Raw genomic sequence first — 20,030 nt, 5'->3', positions numbered from 1 at the left:
TGAATTATCCTGATTGAGTGCAAAAATCAAAACCTTCAAACATATCTTCTTTTAAGCAATAGTCACTTACAAGAATATTACCAGCACTGAGCTGAAGGAAAAACTAGGAGTCACCACTTCAAAACACTGAGCGGAAACATTATGTACTTTTGAAGTTAAGGAGTTTGTTAGATAAACGCTGAAATATTCATTCCACTTGTGGTTAAGTCCAGAACAAGGAGGTATCAACGCAAGGTAGTCACAACTAAAAGAATCTTTATAGTGTTGACTAGAAAGATGTCATTACCATGAGAATTTACTGCAGTGAATGGCATTGATGAGTAAAGAGGCAAGATGCAAAATGGTGGAGAACATCCCAGACGAATACTGGGCAAGGTGGAAATTTAAAAAAAGCTTACGCATGCACAAGGGTTTGTGTTAATACAAGTTGAGGGTGGGGTGGGGTGGGGTTGGAAGAAAAGCAAGTCGGATGGCTTTGACAAGGGAAGAGTTTGAAAGAGGTAAAATGACCTTCCTGTAACCATAATGAGTTAAAGCAAGTAAGTGTGCTAACATAACAGCTTTAAATATAATAGCAACTTACCAGATTGTGGCATTTTAAATGCAGTGGGCATGGGTTTATCCTTGGTTGCAAAGGTAGTTACGGTGGATTCTGCTGTTGTGCTTGAAGGCAACAAGCTGGTCGTTGTAGACTTTGATAGAGATGCAGCTGCTTTACGAAAATCAAATCCACCACTCGTTACCTCTTGCAATTTGTTCTTGACGACAGAAGAGCCAGTTTGTATTGGGTCCTTTAATGCAGAATCAGTACTTTTAAAACTGAAACCAAACAAGGATCCAGCTGCTGAACCACCGAAAGCGAAAGGCCGCTCTTGCTCATTGCTGAAGATGGATTTCACAGAATCAGACCCAAATACAAATTTTGGTGGAGATATTGAGGTATATGATGGCGTTTCTGTCAATAAAGTACTCTGCGACTTTAGGGCATTGTTTGGAGATGCAACACATGTATTCGTTTGTTCAGTTGATTCCTTAATAGTTTCTTCGAGCAATGATATTGCAATTTTACCACATGGAGATTCTCTTGGTGTATTCCCTCTTGAAGACAACGGTGTGACTAATGTTCCCTGCACTTGAGCCTTCTTAGCTTCTTCAAAGAGCTCCCTGAAAGAGTTAGCAATATCTTGCTGCTTGAACCGTACAGCTAACTGTTCCATCTTTGCCGCATCGTCTGCAAAATCCATAACGCTCCAAATAAAGGCTTTCTCTGTTCCTTTCATGGGCTCAATTCTTATCTCTGGTGTTAACCAGTGATTAGCACAAATTTTTAAAACCTGGTCCCGTCTCATAACTATTCGAACTTTTTTAGAATCATAATTTTGTAAAATTTTCAGGTCTCCTATTCCTCTCTCTTTCCATTGACTCACTTCTTTGTCATATCGATAAAGTTTGGCTCGATGACAAAAGATAACCTGCTCGTTTTCCTCCCCTGTCAATACATCAATTAAATCAGGCATTGGAATAACTGGCTCAAAATGCTGAACATCTTTCTCCTCCTCTTGCCCAAATTCAGAATCTTCATCTGTACCCACTGATAATCCACTGTGGCTCAGTTTAGGAGATCTTAATGGACTCAAGCTTGGCTGGAAACTAAAGTTAAACCCAGTTGTTGAATCACCAAAGCGGAAAAGGTTTTTCTTTACAGGACTACTTGTATCGGGAGTCCCATATGCAGTGCTAGATACACTTGTATCCAATGCCTCTTCACGGAGATCATAATTATCCCACTCCAATGTGGGGCCAGTACTTTCTGAATGTGGTTTAATTACTAAACCAGAGGCATTGTTGCTTTCAGAAGTGGAACTCGTTACTATATTGCCTTCATCATTTAACCTTCCTGATTCATCTTTCAAAAAATGTTTCAAATCTTTTAAACCACTTTTCATTTCTTCAGCTTTCTGGATTAGCCGAGCCGTCCTACCATTGTCTAATAACTTATGAGGAGTCTGCAGTGGAATATCTAGCAACAGCCTTTGAAATTCTTCGAATTTCTCTTTAAAATCTTCAGCCAATTCAGGTGTTTTAAACTTTGCTGCCAGTTGCTCTGGTTTGGCTTCACCATCTGAAAAGTCACTAGCTAACCACATCCATGCTCTATCAGAACCCATTAAGGGCTTGAGATTCATTGTGGTTGTGATCCAGTGATTTGCACACACTTTGAAAACTTGTTCTCGACGCATTAATATCCGAAGGCGGCCATTAGCTTTATTTTGAAGAACTTTGAGATTTCCAACACCACGTTCCTTCCACTGGCTGGTTTCTGTATCAAACCTAAATAGCTTAACTCTCTGAGAGTAAAGTACTGTTTCATCTTCTTCGCCTGTAATGAGTTCGGCTTTCTCAGGCAGAGGAACAACAGGATCAAAATGAATATTATCCCCCTCTTCGGTTTTATACAATTCATCATCTTCATTTTCTGCAGAGGCAGCTATTGTAGTGCATGATGAAAATAGCTGCTGACCTACTCCTTCAAAACCTTTGAAATTAGGATCTTTGTGACCAAACTGAAATTCTTTATCTGCAGTTTTTGCAAGGTCTGCAAAGGTAGCAATATTGGAGTTCTTGCCCAGAAAAAAATCATCATTTTGATTTGGAGTCTCAGATGCTCGATTTGTGTCTCCACCAGATTTTGAATTCATTCGCTCCCTCTCTTTTTGCTGTTCAGCAAAGGATTTTAAGAAGAGTGCAGCTGATCCTTCTTGCATTGGCTGGTTACTTTTATCAGTTGAGTCTTTGCTCGTATCAGACAGTCCAAATTTAAATCCTGTATTAGAAGAAAACGTAAACGCCGTGCTAGAAAATGGTTTTGAGGGTTGGCATGATGATGCCTCAACAGTTGTTGAGCTGTTATCACTGTGACCAAATTTAAAGCCACATGCTGGAAAATTAAGTTTAAACCCTGATTCAGGTGGATCAGATTTAGAATAAGCATTGGCAAGGCCAAATGGGGCAGGAGCAGTTGCAATATCTGCAGTTTTACTGTTGGGGTTAAGTGCCTGACAGGCTATGCATTTTGCCACATTTGGTTCATTTCTCACAAGACAAGTGGTGCAATCCCACTGTCCCTCCTTTTTCGCAAACAATCCTCCAAATCCTGCCTGTGCAGGTGCACATGCTTTCTCACCATACTTGAAGGCTGACGCTGATTGGCTCATGGGTGCAACTATAACATTGCCAGGTTTGGGCATCTGGCAAGCTACACATTTTGCCACATTTGGTTCATTTCTCACAAGACAGGTGGTGCAATTCCACTGCCCCTCCTTTTTCGCAAACAATCCTCCAAATCCTGCCTGTGCAGGTGCACATGCTTTCTCACCATACTTGAAGGCTGACGCTGATTGGTTCATGGGTGCAACTATAACATTGCCATCAGGTTTGGGCATCTGGCAAGCTACACATTTTGCCACATTTGGTTCATTTCTTACCAAACAAGTCTCACAATCCCACTGCCCTTCCTTTCTGTGAAATGCATCAAATCCTTTTGGTGTTTTTGCAGACACAGAGTCAAGACCAAACTTAAAGGTAGTCACAGGTTGGTTGTATGACACACCAGAATCTTTACAGGATGGACATAGTGCCTGGCAGGAGACACACTTTTGTGCAGTCACTTCATTTCTGACATTACATGCAATGCAATCCCATTGACCATCCATTTTTCCAAACAGTGGACCAAAACTAGCAGGTGTACTTGGCTTTGTAGCGTCTTCCTGAGCACTAAATGGAAAACTTGCAGGTGCCTGAGTGGTTGAACTAATGCCATTCTTGGTGGAATTTGGTGCCTGGCAAGCTACACAATTTGATGAGTTAGCTTCATTTTGAAGAAAACATGCACTACAATTCCACTGGGCATCCTTAGGAAATCTATCACCAAATCCTATTGTTTTAGTAAAAGCTGTAGCAATCTTCTCAGTTGCTCCAACTTCACTTCCATTTTGCTCAGAGTTTCGATAAATGGAGGGAAAACCGTTATTTCCAGTAATGGTTTTAGGATTTTGACAGGCTGCACACACAGAAGCAGCTGCAAAATTTCGTACAAGACATGAGCTACAGTCCCATTCGCCATCTTTCCTAGCAAACTGAGCACCAAATCCAGATTGTTCAGTAGTAGATTTAATGGCACCTAATTGCATGTCCTCAGTCTTAATTTTGATTCCAGTTTTCTTTTCTTGGCTGGGTGGGCTACTCGATTTTAACTTTTGACCATTAACTAAGATTTGCGCTTCTTCAAATTTTGTTTTGAACAATGCAGCCTCATCTGCAGTTTTAAATCGAACAGCAAGCTGCTCATGTTTTGGCTTTTCATCAGAATAATCTAAAGCACACCAGACCCACGATTTATCAGATCCTGCATTTGGCTTCAATTTCATGTCTGCTGTTATGTAATGATTTGCACAGATTTTAAGAACCTGATCTCGTCTCATTAGGAGTCGGATTTTGCCAGATGCCCTGTGTTGAAGTAACTTGACATAGCCAATGCCTCGCTCCTTCCATTCTTTGGTCTCAGTATCAAAACGGAACAGCTTAGCTCTGTTGGAAAATAGCACTTCCTCATCTTCTTCTCCAGTTTTCACATCTACTTTATCTGGGAGTGGTATCACTGGGTCAAAATGTGGACCATCTTCATCAGGAACACTATCCCCATCATCTTCCCTACTTTTGTCTCCTGCGCTCATTCCAATTATGTCACCAGCATCCTTGAAACCAAATGTCTGGTTACTCAAAATATTATTGAATGAATTCTTATTTTGCTTTTGAACTAAAGAGTCATCAAATGAACCCTGCCCTTTTAAGGAAAAGAGGTTTCCTCGACTTGGTATTGCTTCTTGTGTAAACATGCGTCCCATGGTTTGGTCACTTTTTATACATCTACCTGAAGTTAAAATGCCCAGAAGACTATCACTGGAAGATGAAGGTGGTGGTTGAGTCTTCAACTGGGGTGGTGAAAATGTAAAGTCCCCCTCATTATTCTTGAAATTAGAGTTAAATTTGAATGCTGTTGCTGGAGTGGAATGCATTAGGGCAGTACCCAAAGTACCTTTTGTGGCTTCATGCTGCATTTGTTGGTTGAGTTTTCCAAATTCTATCCCCTTCATTTCTGTAGGTTTTGTCATTTGCATTCTCACTGATGGTTTAGTGAAGTAACCAGGCTCTGGCAATGGTGGGTTTGTGTTTGTCTGTGGAACACTATGACTGTAGTAATCGTCACCAAATGGGGAAAGTAATCCTGTTGCAGGAGATTCAAAACGTAACTGTGTTCTATACATATCCTGTGAATACATACAAGGAGCGTTGGTCTGAACAGGTGGTGTGTGAGTCTGCTGTTGATAACCATACATTGACTGTTGTGGTGGAACCCGACCCATTCCATAGGCAGGAGGCTGTTTTAAGGAAAATAAAAATTATTAGGCAGTCAACAGATACGCATTCCAAATGCAAGAGATCATGTTATGTGGTACCTTGTTTGGAGTCACATTGGCTGCTGTTCCAAGAAGATATTGTGAGTTATATGCTGGGGATTGATTGTAGAACACAGAAGGCCCTGAGGTAGAAACTAAAGAGCTTGTACATTAGTTAGTTATTTTTTTTTAATATAAATATCTCTATGGCTATTAATAGAATACACAAATATCCAGTTGAATAGCAAAACAAAAACTACTTTTAAATAGCTTAATACACGTACTCCAATGAGGTGTCTTTGAAATTAGCCTGAGCCTAAAACCACCATATTGAAGGGATTATTTTAACCAAAGCAAGTTGGAACCTATTGTTCACACAAAAAAAAATTGGGCAACTTAACTTCAGTAACTAAGCATTTTTAATGACTATTACTCCATTAGCATTAAGTCTTCATATCTATTCTCAGATCAGCCATATGACCAATTTATTTAGAATTCGTATTTTGAGTAAAAATCTACAAGATATCCAAAATAAAAGCATACATGTAAACTATTAGAATATAATGCGATCAGTTATAACTTTAGTAGTGTCTCCATTTTAAATGGTCAACACAAATTAAGATGCATACTATTTAACATTCATGCATGCAGATGAACAAAAAGCTGCACTTGACCACAATAGCAGTTTATGATAGAAGTAACTTTGTTCTTTTGTGGATTAGAACAAGGTATCTTTGATTGTTGATCTATACTCATGACAAGAATTGAAAATTGAATGTATACTTGCTAACTTCGTTAATGACAAAGATAAAAAGATTAAGTTTTGAGCAGAATACAGTGTTTGGAAGACATATAGATAGGTTACTTAAGGGGAGGCAAACATTTCGCAGATGGAATACACTGAAGAATTAGAACCTAATTTATTTTGAAAGCAAGACAGAAAAGTAACGTATTAAAATGCAGAGCAATTCCAGAACTCGGAAGGGTAGAGAGACCTCAATACTCTGACTTGAGTCAGTATGTAGGTAAAGCCAGTGATTAGAATGCAAATTGAACATAGTCATTTATTCCAAGTGGAATTTATTCCCTACCAGTGAACAACGCTGTGCTGAGATATGTACAGTACAATGAACAATTTTGCTCTTGTGTAAGAAAGGATAGAAGGTTGAAGCAATTTAGAGACTGTTCACTTGACCAATACCTGGGATATGGATTTTTTAAATTGAGAGAGGGTCTATATCCAAAGCAAAGAAAGAGACGTGAATGAGATGGTTTATTGATACTGAAAAGATACTTCCCTTTGTGGGAGAAACTAAAACAAGGGGATATGGTTTTACAAAAAACCTTCCATTTAAAATTGAGTTGAAGAAGCATGTTTGCTCTGAGAGGGTTATGAATCTTTGGAACTATCTTCTCCAGAGCAGGCAAGGCAGAATTATTGAATACATTTCAGACAGAAGCAGACTGATTCTTGACTAACACAGACATCAAAGATTATCAGGACTAGGCAGGAAATTGTAGCTGAGGCCAATAAAATCAGCTGTGATTTTGCTGAATTGTGGAGCAGGCTCACAAATCCGAACAGCCTACTATGTTTCACCTTTCAGTAAAGTTTTACAGATGGAAGTCACAGTTATCATTCACCTTACCCGTTAATGGTGCTCCCTGAAAATTGTGCACATTCTGGTAACCTTCTGAATGGGTATCTGCACCATAACTGTCTGTGTGCCATCGAGGATGTGGTGATTCAGTTGTATTTGAATTATTTAGCTTGAGTTCACGCACTTCATCCTGGAGCATTATGAAAATCACTCATTGATCAGTTTTATTTTACATTTAATAAATACATTGGTTTTAAAAAGCAAGTAGTTAAAACTTGCACTTTAATCTTGATATTCCAGCTTTTATTGTAAAATCTAGTTTCAAAACCAAAGGAAAATAGTGGAACTAAGACTCCGTGCATTGCTTCTTTTAGAACCCACTAGCTTTGAAGGACACCTGAAAGAAATTATTAGGAACATGCGCACACCTCCCTGTACTCTGACTACACATTCAAATTAGGTAATTCACACTCATTGAAAGAAGAGTTAACAAAATCATATCACAACTGAATATAGTGAATGAGAAGTTTTTGCAATGGTAACCCCCCCAGCATAGGACAGCTGAATTAGTGACATTTATTGCAACAAATTATGAGGAATTTCAATAAGTTCTTTTATTACAATAGCCAACAAAATTGGCTTGTCCTTTTAATGAACCACTCCTATGCGTATTTTCAGATTTCATGTTTAACATAGTTTTCTCCAAGTGGCTCAGCACATTAAACAAATTTTAAATTAACTACTACTTCATAAATTTGGTAATTATGTTAGTCTCCATAAAACATTGTAACCTTCTTTACGCAAACTAGATAAAAGTTACAAATACTTAAACTGGAAGAGATATATAAGTACCAACAATAGCATCAATCATAAGAGGGCCAAAACGTACATACTGCACCAGCTTTTCATGATTAACCACACAATTTCTTCATCTCTATATATTACATACCTTCAGCTGTTCTACTTGCTGGCAAAGCATCTGCAATAAATGCTTCTGATCTTCAGCCCAACGAGGTGGAGTCTTTGGAGACCACTAAAGTGAGAGCATGGATTAAGGTTTATATCACTTTATATAAAAAAAAACTTAAAGTAAAATATGCAGAATGGAATGGTTTTAACACTTCATACATTTGTTATTTTGGTTTATCACTGTTTAAATTACATTCAAAGTAACATCTTCATTTTCCTGTGAAACTAAGTCATCCTGTTCTTGGAGTTTTACGACTTTTGGCAATTGCAAGTATGTACAATTTTCATATTAGCATAATCATTTAACTTCTTGGTCATTTAGAGTAAAGCATCAACAATTTAGCTTTCAGTTGGTCTTAAATCTAACTTGTCTAAATTTTTAATCATGAACTGCATATTTGATTTCACACCTTCAAATAAATGAAGAAAGCAGAAGTATCACTAATCTGGGAACACTTAATACCAAAATATACAGCATGAAACAGAGAGAAGTGGTTAGAAGAGAGAGGAGTGAGTATTTTTCTATCAACATTACTCCAATCCCTGACAAAGCAGCCAAACTTATGCTATAATCTTGCTAGGGAGCAACACTTGTTTACTTAAAATAGACAATATGTTTGATATTTCAGGTAGTTACTAATAATAAAGCCAAAAAATTCTTCAGTTTTGAACAAACAATACATTGCAATGTTAGAACGAAAAAAGCACACTCATACTCCAATGCTCCAAAGTAACAGACAAACTGTGATTGAACAACTGATAAAGGATATTAAATAGCAAATGCAATCAAGACAAATCCGACTACTTTTTCCTGAAGTTTCTCCCCAGATGGTAGTGGCACTGTGGGTCAACAATTCAGATTAAAAACTGTCTCCATTACAAGGGACTCCAATTCTCCACTTTGAAAGTTTAATTTTAGAATGCTGAGGTTGCTCAGTTGCAGATTACTTCAAATTTGATCTCTTCCAGAGACCATGTTCCACTAAATTTCCTAGAAGGTATTTCAATACTTAACTCACTGGCATAATTTCAATTCCTCCAGACATTTATTTCACTGAGGTGATATTACCCAGTTTCTAATGTTCCAAATCTCATCTGCACTAAACAATTGGCATTTGAGAGTTTTCTTGGTCGCCTTTGCACTCCACTGAATATTACCAGTTCCTAGGTTTTCCTTCTAGTCCCCAATGGTCTGAAATAGCTCTCAGGGGGTTCTCCAGAGCTCAAAACCTAACTCTAAACTGCATATGGCTCTGAAGGTGTGTCACTGAACCTGAAACATTAATTATGCTTTCTCACCACAGATACTACCAGATCTGCTGAGTTTGACAAGCAATTTCTGTTTTCAGCATCCACATTTCTTTGTTTTATTATCCAAGCAGCACCTGGTAGTATGTAAGGCTTCTTTGAGCCCAAATCTTCCTATACATTAATTCATCCAAATGTCTTTTATAGATGCGATTATAACATTTAAGAAACATTTCGATAAGTTCAAGAGGAAGGTTTTAGAGAAACCTGGGTCAAGCGCAGGCAAGAGGAAAAAGATTAGCTTGGGAACATGGTTGGTATGGACTGACTGGACTTAAGGGTTTGTTTCCATGTAGTATGACTCCATGACTCAGACACTTGCTTGGACTGCAGCCTCTTCTTGCTGCCAATCACCTCTCTCATGGCTTGTCCACCACATGTCTTGACTTTTATGCCCATGCTAGGTATGATTGTCATACTGGTCAGTCCCATTAGTCTCCATATACCATCTGCACAAATGCACAATGACCAGGATGGCAGGGTCCTTTAAAAAGGAAAAGGAAAAGGAAACAGGGCTAACGTAGACATAGTTGCTTGTCATACAAATTGGTACACAGTTTGCTGGGGATTGGGGATCGCAGTTCTCAAATCTTCCAAGAAGCTCAGCAAGAATTAGGAAAGTTTACATGTTGTAACATCAACACTCCAAAAGTTACTTCCGTACAAGTACAGTTATCTTCTGTGCATCAAATACTTTGTAACTATCAAATTTACCTTGTAGCTCTTGGTTGGTGATGGAGTAAGCTTTGTTGGAGATGGGGTCAGGTGTTTAACTTGTAATGACTCCACAGAGGTGCCATTTTCAGCTGTTTGGGAACTGTCATTTATTTCTTCTCCATGGTCAAGCACATCTCCATCATATTCTTGAAGATGTTGATTTACTAACTCCAGCATTTCTTTCACTGTATCTATTGATACAGGCAACTAGTAGGAAAACATGTAAACTTTTAGTTGAGACAATGGGGAAGAGGTTGTTTAACCATAAAAGTTGCAAGCTGGTTCAAAACGGAGGATGAACATTAAACACGGTCTATTTCTAAATAACTACTTCCTCCAAGTGCTCACTTGAAAACAAAATAAGTGGTATTGCCCAACCTAAAGCAACTTCAGAAAGTTTGCATATATTCACCTCCTTTAAAACAACTGACAGAAGTACACCAAGGAAAGACAAATCACTGACTTTTGTAGTGTATAACTGATGTAAGCTGCAGCCACAGGCAATCTGAATGTGGTGCTTTGACCAGCGACTGAGATAATAGACAATTAATGGCATTGACAGAAATACTGACAGCAGTCTTCTGTCTTTGTGATATACAGCTGAACACAAATATCTGGCTTCAGTTTAATGTTTCAAGTACTTTTGACATCAAGCATAAGTAACAATTTTCTTCTCCATTTTACCAAAAAGTAAACATCCATAAAGTTTAAGCCAAATAGCTATTAGCCAGGCAGATTCCAGAAAGCATCTGATGAGTTCCAAGAAGAAACAACAGAAGTTAAATTGCATGAAATGTAAGAAAACTATTGCCTTGGTTATGAAAATTGTTGAGTGGAAGGAGAATAAATAGAATTAGCTGAAATGTAGTTAATAAGTACATTATTGTCTGGTGTTGTAGCTTCAACTATTCACTGTTTATTCATTGTTTCTTATCTTTTCCCTTAAAGGATGGGAGAGAAAGTCACATATACCCAATCAGTAATGACGCAAAGGCAGCAACGTAAGCAGTGTAGCTAGAAGCATTTTTAAAAAAATTAATAGACTAAGTAAATGAACAAATCTATCATTTGCTTTGAACACAAACAAATGTTGGAACATTGTACTTCTGCTGAAAAAAACTAGACAGCGAGACATGGAGCTCCAGGAGCCAAACAATCTATTTTAAATTTACGGGCGTGCATGAGCAAGTGATGTAAACATGTAGTCCCTTTAATTTGTGTGGTTGTGCACACACAGCAAATTAACAAACTAAATTCTGCACGGCCTGCACATGCGTTTTAGGGTTTCTGCACAATTATGCAGCATATTTAAAATGTTATGATCAGTCAAAAAAGGCGAATAGAATCTTTGTTGTTCTTGAGAAGACTAGAATATAGTAGGTAGGAATCAGTTATTCAAAATCATAGACCATACTTAGAGTACTATGAACAGTCTGAGCATCAGAGTGTAGGAAAGATAAGCCAGATGATACCTGGATTTCAAGATTAAATTACGAAGGTAAATACAAGCTGCAGTTTATAAAAGTTTGTGGGGAAATTTTACTGAAGTTCAAAACATTAAAGGGAATGGATATAGCATAAAATATTTTCGCTGTTTGATAAGTCTAGGAAAGGTGGAATATTTATAGTCTAAGAAATTAAAACCACATCTTTAAGGAGTGGATCAGTAAACATTTCTCTATAAAGAATAGTAGTAGTTTGGAACAATCGTCTTCAAATCTCAATTGCTAATTTAAATTGGAGGTTTTTTTAAAACCATTGGTATGAAAGGATAAGGTTTATTTAACAAAATCAGCCATATGGCCTCATTAAGAATGCAATATGTTCAAGTAGTAAAATAGGCTACCCTATTTCAGGTTCTATGGGCCTGGAGGTCACTGCCCACTATTCAGTAGACCATTCACAGGGTTGCCAGAACTTGTCTTCAGGTAATACACTTGCAGGGGTCATTAACAGGGAAAATAGAACTCTTAAAAGATTGTTTTCCACTTTAACTATGGGAGCAGAGATCAATGTTGACACCTTCTCCAGCAAAAGGTGATGAACTTGCAGACTGAAGACAGTATTGCTCAAGCTTTCACTGGATAAATAATTTAAGAGCAACAGAATCAAAAACCAAACCTGCATGATATGTCAATTACTAATAAAGTTCAGAATTAAATTCTAATTAGCCACTGTTTTACCCAAAATGGTTTAGCAATTGTTCTGTCTACCTCATAGGAATTGGTTTCTAAATATTGTAATTTTTAGAGTACACTGGAGATGGCAGAGTAGGACACTCCTGTCAGAGCTCCTCTGCGCCGTTGTTCTTTTTCTTTCCTTTCCCCTTTTTTTCCTTTTCTCCCCTCAGCATTGGATATTAACACAGCAACAGGAGCAGGCAGCAAGTCCGGTGGCAGCGAACCCTGATACAGTGAGTAGGCTGCGATCCCTAGAGCGGTACATGGGGAAGACAATGCTGGCACTAACCTTGGAGCAGCTGAGGGCCAGTAAGGAGTGGTCTTGGTCTTGGAGCGAAGACGGCTGTTGGACTAGGGTTTGGCGCGGGTGGTCAGACCACATGCAGAGGCCCTGCACTGAACAGCTACACTGTAATGTTTATTTGAAGTGTTCTACCATACTCTAATATCAACCCTTTAATGTTGTTCTTAACTTATTTTTCAACTCTTGGTAATGCAACTACTTTTATTCCTCTGCTAATTTCCAAGATTTGTACCTAGGTACTTGTACTAAGACTTCGCCATAAGGCAGCAGACATTGAAAAGTTTTCACTGTACTCCAGCAAAGGAATACACGTGACAATAAAAAGATATTGTAAATCATTGTCTCAAATAACCCCAATTTTATTCACAATAAAAGCATCTTTCCTTTTACTGTCTAATTCATTTATACTTACACTATGAATAGCTGCAATGTTTGATTCAGCTTCATTCAAGACCTTTCTGAGGTATTCTTTGCTGCTGAGCAAACAATTTTTACATTGTTCTTGCTCATCAGAAGCCATCTCATTGCTATTTTCATATTCCTCCGATCTCCTGTGAAATATCTAACAAAACCAATTAAAACAAAGTTACATCAGCATTTGCAGACTTGTCCTAGAGATTAAAAACGACATAGCAGTAACTTACCAAAGCAAGATTCCAATGTGCAACAATATTATTGATAGATTCGAAAGCAGCAATTGCTTCATCAATTTTTCCATCAACGACATCAAGTGTTGCAAAAGCATTTTTCACTTCCTTTTCATAATCCTCAACTTCAGTGACCTAAAATAAATGATCTTCATTCATATATTTACAATATAGTACTGTAGTACATACACTTAATTTTCAAACAAAACAAAACCTCTGCACATTCATGTCTCCTATTAAATGTTCCAATTAAGAGCCACAGAAAATTCAGCAGAAATAATATTTTGTATGAATTCACAGCAAACCATGCTTTCCCTATAAGGTTTTGAAATTATAACATGTAAAATTCTGTTCTGTGGTTAACATGTCATGAATAAGCACTTTTTTTGCTGAAAAAAGAAGTAGTATTAGCTTTGGTATTTACAGTAAAACTGAGCCACAAAATGCGACTGCACGGCACAAGTAAAATTCAAGTACCCCACGTAATAGAAACCGATCGATACTACATTAACTGGCCTGGTGCTCCTCATTTTCCCTCTCCTTCCTTTAATAATAATGTTACATTTGCTAACTTTCTATCTGTGGAACCATTAAAGAAGAGAGGGAACGTTGGAGAATTATAGCCAATGCTTCCATAAACATTGCAGCCATGACTTTCATGACTTAATGGGTGTAAGCCAGGGCCTCTCAAATTCTTCCCCACTGTGACCAAATTAAGATTCGAAAATTGCGATTCCACAGTGAGAACTGAGAAAATACCAGACTTGTTAGACATGATGTAGAGCTATTATAACACGGTTAGAGCTCCAGAATGGAAAATGCCACTTGAGAATGTGGGACCGCAAAATTTCAGATCAGAATCGCACTTGGGTTACTCAGGCATAAACCATTAGATACCACAAGGTTTTTGTAAAATCGAGAACCCTTGGATTTCTCAATACTTTTTCTCTAACGAAATTAATTGCCATAATTTCCTCACTTATTAGCTGCTAAATTACTCTCTATTGATGCTATTTAAGTGGTCTCTTACAAAGAGCAACACAACATATTTATCTAATATCTCTGACATTGTCTTATTCCTAATAATTTCTGCTGCCTCTGTTGCAAAAAAATTAACATTTACTTGAACTACTCTCCTTTTCAACATACTTGTAAAAACTGTTATAACTTGCTTGTATGTTCCTGGCTGATTTACTCTCCTGTTTGATTTTTCCCTCTTTAAACAACTTAACTCTAGCTCCGATAGCAAACATAGTACACTGATAATGCCCAATCTGAATTTTCCAGTTTTTTAAAAAATACATACTTGTGGTCTTACATTTGAAGAAGAGTATGAGCTGTATGAATTATAAATTTAATTCCACTTTAAATGGCACTGGGTGATGGAACATAACCAAACCTGCCAAATTGCAGCAAGAACGCTGAGAAAAGCACAGAGGGCATTTATTTAGCTCGCACATCACACCTCCAATTCCTGGTAACTCTAAATTCCTCACCTCCTTTAAGACTTCAAAAAGCTTCTACCTATTTTTCAGTTGAGTTTTCCAGATCCTAACAATCAAAAAAAATTTTTATCTTCCTTGTACAGTTTTGCCAATGATTGCAAATGATCTTTGCCATTTATCTGCTGCCAGAGGGAATAACATTTCTCTATTCATTCCAAGCTTATGAAAATCTAAAGTCATCAGGGAATAACTTTAGTCAGAGATGTACAGCATGAAAACAGACCCTTCGGTCCAACCAGGTTATATCGACCAGATATCCCAACCCAATCTAGCCCCACTTGCCAGCACCTGGCCCTTATCCCTCCAAACCCTTCCTATTCACATACCCACCCAAAGGCCTCTTAAATGTTGCTATTGTACCAGCCTCCACCATTTCCTCTGGCAGCTCATTCCATACACATACATTCCACTCTCTGCTTGAAAAGGTGGCTCCTTAGGTCTCTTTTATATCTTTCCCCCCTCACCCTAAATCTATGCTCTCTAGTTCTGGACTCCGACCCCAGGGAAAAGACTTTGCCTATTTACCCTAACCATGCCCCTCAATTTTGTAAACCTCGATAAGGTCGCCCCTCAGCCTCTGATGCTCCAGGGAAAACAGCCCCAGCCTGTTCAGCCTCTCCCTGTAGCTCAAATCCTCCAACCCTGGCAACATCCTTGTAAATCTTTTCTGAACCCTTTCAAGTTTCACAACATCTTTCCGGTAGGAAGGAGACCAGAACTGCGCAACATGACCTCACAACTCCTTTACTCAATACTCTGACCAATAAAGGAAAGCATACTAAACGCCTTCTTCACTATCCTATCTACTGCGACTCCACTTTCAAGAAGCTATGAACCTACATACCAAGGTCTCTGTTCAGCAACACTCCCTAGAATCTTACCATTAAGTGTATAAGTCCTGCTAAGATTTGCTTTCCCAAACTGCAGCACCTCGCATTTATCGGAATTAAACTCCATCTGCCACTTCTCAGCCCATTGGCCCATCTGATCCAGATCCTGTTGTAATCTGAGGTAACCCTCTTCGCTGTCCAGGACACCTCCAATATTAGTGTCATCTGCAAACTTACTAACTGTATCTTTATGCTCACATCCAAATAATTTATCTAAATGACAGAAGGCATAGGACGCAGCACCGATCCTTGTGGCACTCCACTGGTCATAGGCCTCCAGTCTGAAAAACAACCCTCCACCACCCCCCTCAGTCTTCTACCTTTGAGCCAGTTCTGTATCCAAATGGATAGTATTCCGTGAAATCTACCTTGCTAATCAGTCTCCCATGGGGAACCTTGTTGAATGCCTTACTGAACCATGTAGATCACATCTACTTCTGTCCTCATCAATCCTCTGTTACTTCTTCAAAAAAACTCAATCAAGTTTGTGAGACATGATTTCCCATGCACAATGCCATGTTGACTATCCCTAATCAGTCCTTGCCTTTCCAAATACATGTACATCCTGTCCGTCAGGATTCCCTCCAACAACTTGCCCACCACAGACGTCAGGCTCACTGGTCTATAGTTCCCTGGCTTGTCCTTACCACTCTTCAACAGTGGCACCACGTTAGCCAACCTCCAGTCTTCCAGCACCTCACCTGTGACTATCAATGATACAAATATCTCAGCAAGAGGCCCAACAGTCCTTGGGAAACAATTTTAGTTTCTTCCCCCCACCCCTCCTTTCCCCAACCTTCCCTTAGAACCGAAGCTCTTCATCCATTCTGTTATTTAGTTGTATCCCATCAGGTCCTCACATCTGGATCTCTCCTTTCAATGTTTCTAAGTTCCAAGAATTCCATAATGCCACATAAATAGAACAACCCACTTGGTTTTCCTTGTCAAATATTTCTTTTCATTTTCCCTCCCCTTTGAATTCACCTTTAATCTCATTTTCTCAATTATTCATCAGCTATCAGGCCTTAAGTGTTCTGCCAATGTTGCTTCCAACTATTATTTACCAACAGCATTCAGAGACTCATCCATTTTTCCATGACAATTATTCAAACATCACTTTTACTTCTTTATTACAAAAGCTGTGGAGTCAGCTGAATAAAGTTTTGAATACACTTCCAACTAAATTCACATAATTCCATTATTACCGTTTCTTTAGATCATGTGGTTCATTAACAATAACAGATTACACTTGGCAATGCTCATAATATTATGAGCAATGAGAATGGTGAAAATCCCAATTTAAATTTGGAAAAAGTAGTGCAGTATGCAATTATTTTATGGAAGATCTTTCTTATTTGCTGTAGCCAAATTGAAATATAATTCTGCATGTAATATGCAAAAAAAACCCCAGCTTGCTTTAAGCATGTGCTAAGGGGATTCAGTTTATATTTCTCCTTAAACACACCTCCCCAATTAGTTTTACCAAAAGGAGAGAAAATTTTTGTTTCCATGAGATTATTCAAAATTATTCGTAATGAATAAGTAAACATTATGCTTATGAATTTGGGTTAGAATTGTGTACAAACAAAAAAGTACATCTAAAAGCTACTACCAAAAACACATGATAAAACAAAGACCTGCTCAAAGTTCTCCTCAAACCTTAGTCACTGGTTTCTCCTCAGCTGCATCATATTGAACTTGATGACTATAGTTGCGAAAGATCAGAAAATACATGGTATGTACCTGCTACTAGCATTCCTAACAGGAGGCCTGCTTCAAATTCCACTGGCTCCAGACAAACGTAAAACTGACCACAGCTGTGGGTATGTTCACCGAGCTAGGAAGATGATTTGTGGATATTTCATCCCCATCGAGACATCACCTACACAGGAGGCAGAACGTCTGCAAATCTTCCTCCCAGCTCGGCAAACATACCCACAATCATGACAGCCAGCACCCGAGCTACAAAGCTTCACATAAACCTTGAATCTATATTTACTGTTTCAAAAGTTATATAAAAGTGAAAACAACATTGATTAAAAGAGTAAAGTCAAATAGTTATTCCAAAAGATATTTTCTGCAGTATTTACATCTGCAGCAATTTTTCAGTGAAACAAATGCATATAAAATTCTAGTCATTATAAACGGCTGCAAGTCATTTCCAAGTGTTATTACAGCTTACAAATGCATAAACATAATTTGCTTTTTAAGCACTAATTCAGCCAATGGAAATGTAATTGCAAATGTTCAGTTTAATACAGCAACATATGTCTTAAATACTCAATAATGATCTCTTGTTAAATGCAAAATCATAAATGTATCCAATTCCCAGGTAATAAACTACATGTAAGGTACATTATTACCTTGATATCTTTGCTACGGAAATGTTGAAATAAAGGATCAATAGGTTCAGGAATGCTCCTTTTCTTTCTGATGCTGTGTAATAAGGGCAGGACTTTCCTCCAATAGTAGACACTCCGTCCAATGTATTCTTTTTGATCATAGTATGAATCTAATCCACTTCCCTATAGGACAAAAACAAAAAATTTAACTGTTAGGAACTGCACGTCGGTAGTTTTGAAATTATAATGGTGAAACAATAAAGTCACAATAGAACAGGACAAAAACTTTAAACAATACTTTACGAAGAAAATACAACAGGCTACAAACTGAGTCAACCATTGAGGTAATGTTATCAGGCGAGAAGTGCAATTACTGAGCTGGCTATAATACAGGCAAAATCTTCAGCTCCTCCCATATTTTAATAGAGAAAATTGCATTTACACACACATCCACACAAGATCAGAGTATTGTACAAGAGCCAGTAAATGATGTAACCAAAAGGTGATGTCCTGAAATACAGATATGGATTATAAATGGAAGTGAGCCATGGTAGAAAGCAAAACTCTAACTGATAATGGATGTAGTAGCACGAAGAGAATATAGAGCTGGGAAAAGGTCCTTACTACGTTTGAATCGGTGAAGTGAAAATAAAAATATGCAGTCTGACAGTTAGATAAAAGGAGTACTTTAGGAAGATCCTGGACACCATGTTCAGGAAAGGGAACTGCAAGACCCAGTGTTAGATGCCACTTACAATTTTGCTGAATAATCTCAACATTATGGTAGAATAGAAACCTGATTTGAATCTCTGTCCAATGAACAGAGTAGAAAGAATGATAAATTTGAGAGAAACCATCACAGAAACTGTTTGGAGATGGACTGATGGTTTGAACTGTCAGCCCTTAGGGGGTGGGGTGTCCCAAAGAAAATGCCAGCCAGCAAAGTCGGGAGTTGGAAAATAATGTGTTCAAGAATCATCCCAAAATAATGTACCATGTTGTAAGTTTGCTTGCTGAGCTGGTGGGTTTGTTCTCAGACATTTTGTCACCAAGCTAGGTAACATTATCAGTTAACCTCCAGTGAAGCGCTGGCGTTACGTCCCACTTTCCATTTGTGTATCTTGATCTTGTAAGGTGGGTGATATCATTACTGGTTCTTTTTCTAAGAGGTTGGTAAATGGGGTCCAAATCGATGTGTTTACTCTTGGAATTCTGGTCTGAATGTCAGGCCTCTAGGAATTCCTGTGCGTGCCTCTGTTTAGCCTGGCATCATGGGAGCCCACAAACCTACCAACACACTTAAACAGCTACTGATGAACCTAAAGGACTCTGTACCAACAACCAGCAAAACAAATATCATTAACAAAATAGCCTGCAAGGACTACAACAAACACTACATCGGATACACAGGCAGGAAACTAGCCACCAGGATACACGTACACCAACTAACCACCAAAAGTTAAGATCAGCTATCACTGGTATCCTTACACACAGACGAAGGAGAACACCACTTCGACTGGGCCACCACAACTATCCTAGGACAGGCTAAACAGAGACACGTGGGAATTCCTAGCAGCCTGGCATTCAAATCAGAACTCCATCAATAAACACATCAATGTGGTCCCCATTTACCAATCTCTGAGAAAAAGAACCAGAAATAATATCACCCATCTTAAACAGGCCAAGACACAAATAGAAAGGGGGACAGAACACCAGTGCTTCACTGGAGGCTCACTGATGTTATCTAGCACGGTGACAAAACCTATCAGCTGAGAACAAACCTACCAGCTCAGTGAGCAAATTTACAACCTGAACCTCATCCTGAGCGATGAATCTTCTCAAAAATCACAATGTACCATCTGTGTAAATTAAGTGACACTTAGGTGAATGTGCAGATGTCATATGAAGGATTATATTTTCCTAATTCAGCATCCAAAATGTGCCAGTGTTTCACATTTCCTTAAATAATACAGGAATTGAGACTTACAATGTTAATGAGGCTTTGAGCCCAGTGTATAATTAGAGCAGGCTGAAGTCCATGCTTTTCTAGTGCCCTCAATGTACCAAGTTCATGTTGAATCATTAGTCTTAGTTTAGCTGATGTACCCGGT

The 20,030-nt window shown here is 38.3% G+C and overlaps 1 protein-coding gene across 3 annotated transcripts in view; it reads right to left on the bottom strand.

The window, feature by feature from the left end:
• The window catches only part of ranbp2 (RAN binding protein 2), a 67,011-nt gene that overhangs the window by 33,286 nt on the left and 13,695 nt on the right, over positions 1 to 20,030 (bottom strand). For 2 of the 3 annotated variants that reach the window (XM_060826032.1, XM_060826033.1), the window contains exons 12-20: positions 19,907 to 20,030; positions 17,941 to 18,102; positions 13,180 to 13,317; positions 12,948 to 13,097; positions 10,049 to 10,258; positions 8,007 to 8,090; positions 7,106 to 7,247; positions 5,517 to 5,611; positions 584 to 5,438 (exon numbers count right to left, since the gene is read on the bottom strand). In XM_060826032.1, the coding sequence (XP_060682015.1) occupies positions 584 to 5,438; positions 5,517 to 5,611; positions 7,106 to 7,247; positions 8,007 to 8,090; positions 10,049 to 10,258; positions 12,948 to 13,097; positions 13,180 to 13,317; positions 17,941 to 18,102; positions 19,907 to 20,030 (5,960 nt within the window). The remainder of the gene's footprint in view (positions 1 to 583; positions 5,439 to 5,516; positions 5,612 to 7,105; positions 7,248 to 8,006; positions 8,091 to 10,048; positions 10,259 to 12,947; positions 13,098 to 13,179; positions 13,318 to 17,940; positions 18,103 to 19,906) is intronic. The other variant, XM_060826034.1, reaches the window with a different exon arrangement.

Source organism: Hemiscyllium ocellatum, chromosome 6 (assembly GCF_020745735.1).
Source record: "Hemiscyllium ocellatum isolate sHemOce1 chromosome 6, sHemOce1.pat.X.cur, whole genome shotgun sequence".
NCBI lineage: Eukaryota > Metazoa > Chordata > Chondrichthyes > Orectolobiformes > Hemiscylliidae > Hemiscyllium > Hemiscyllium ocellatum.
This window is presented reverse-complemented; position numbering and strand designations above follow the sequence as displayed.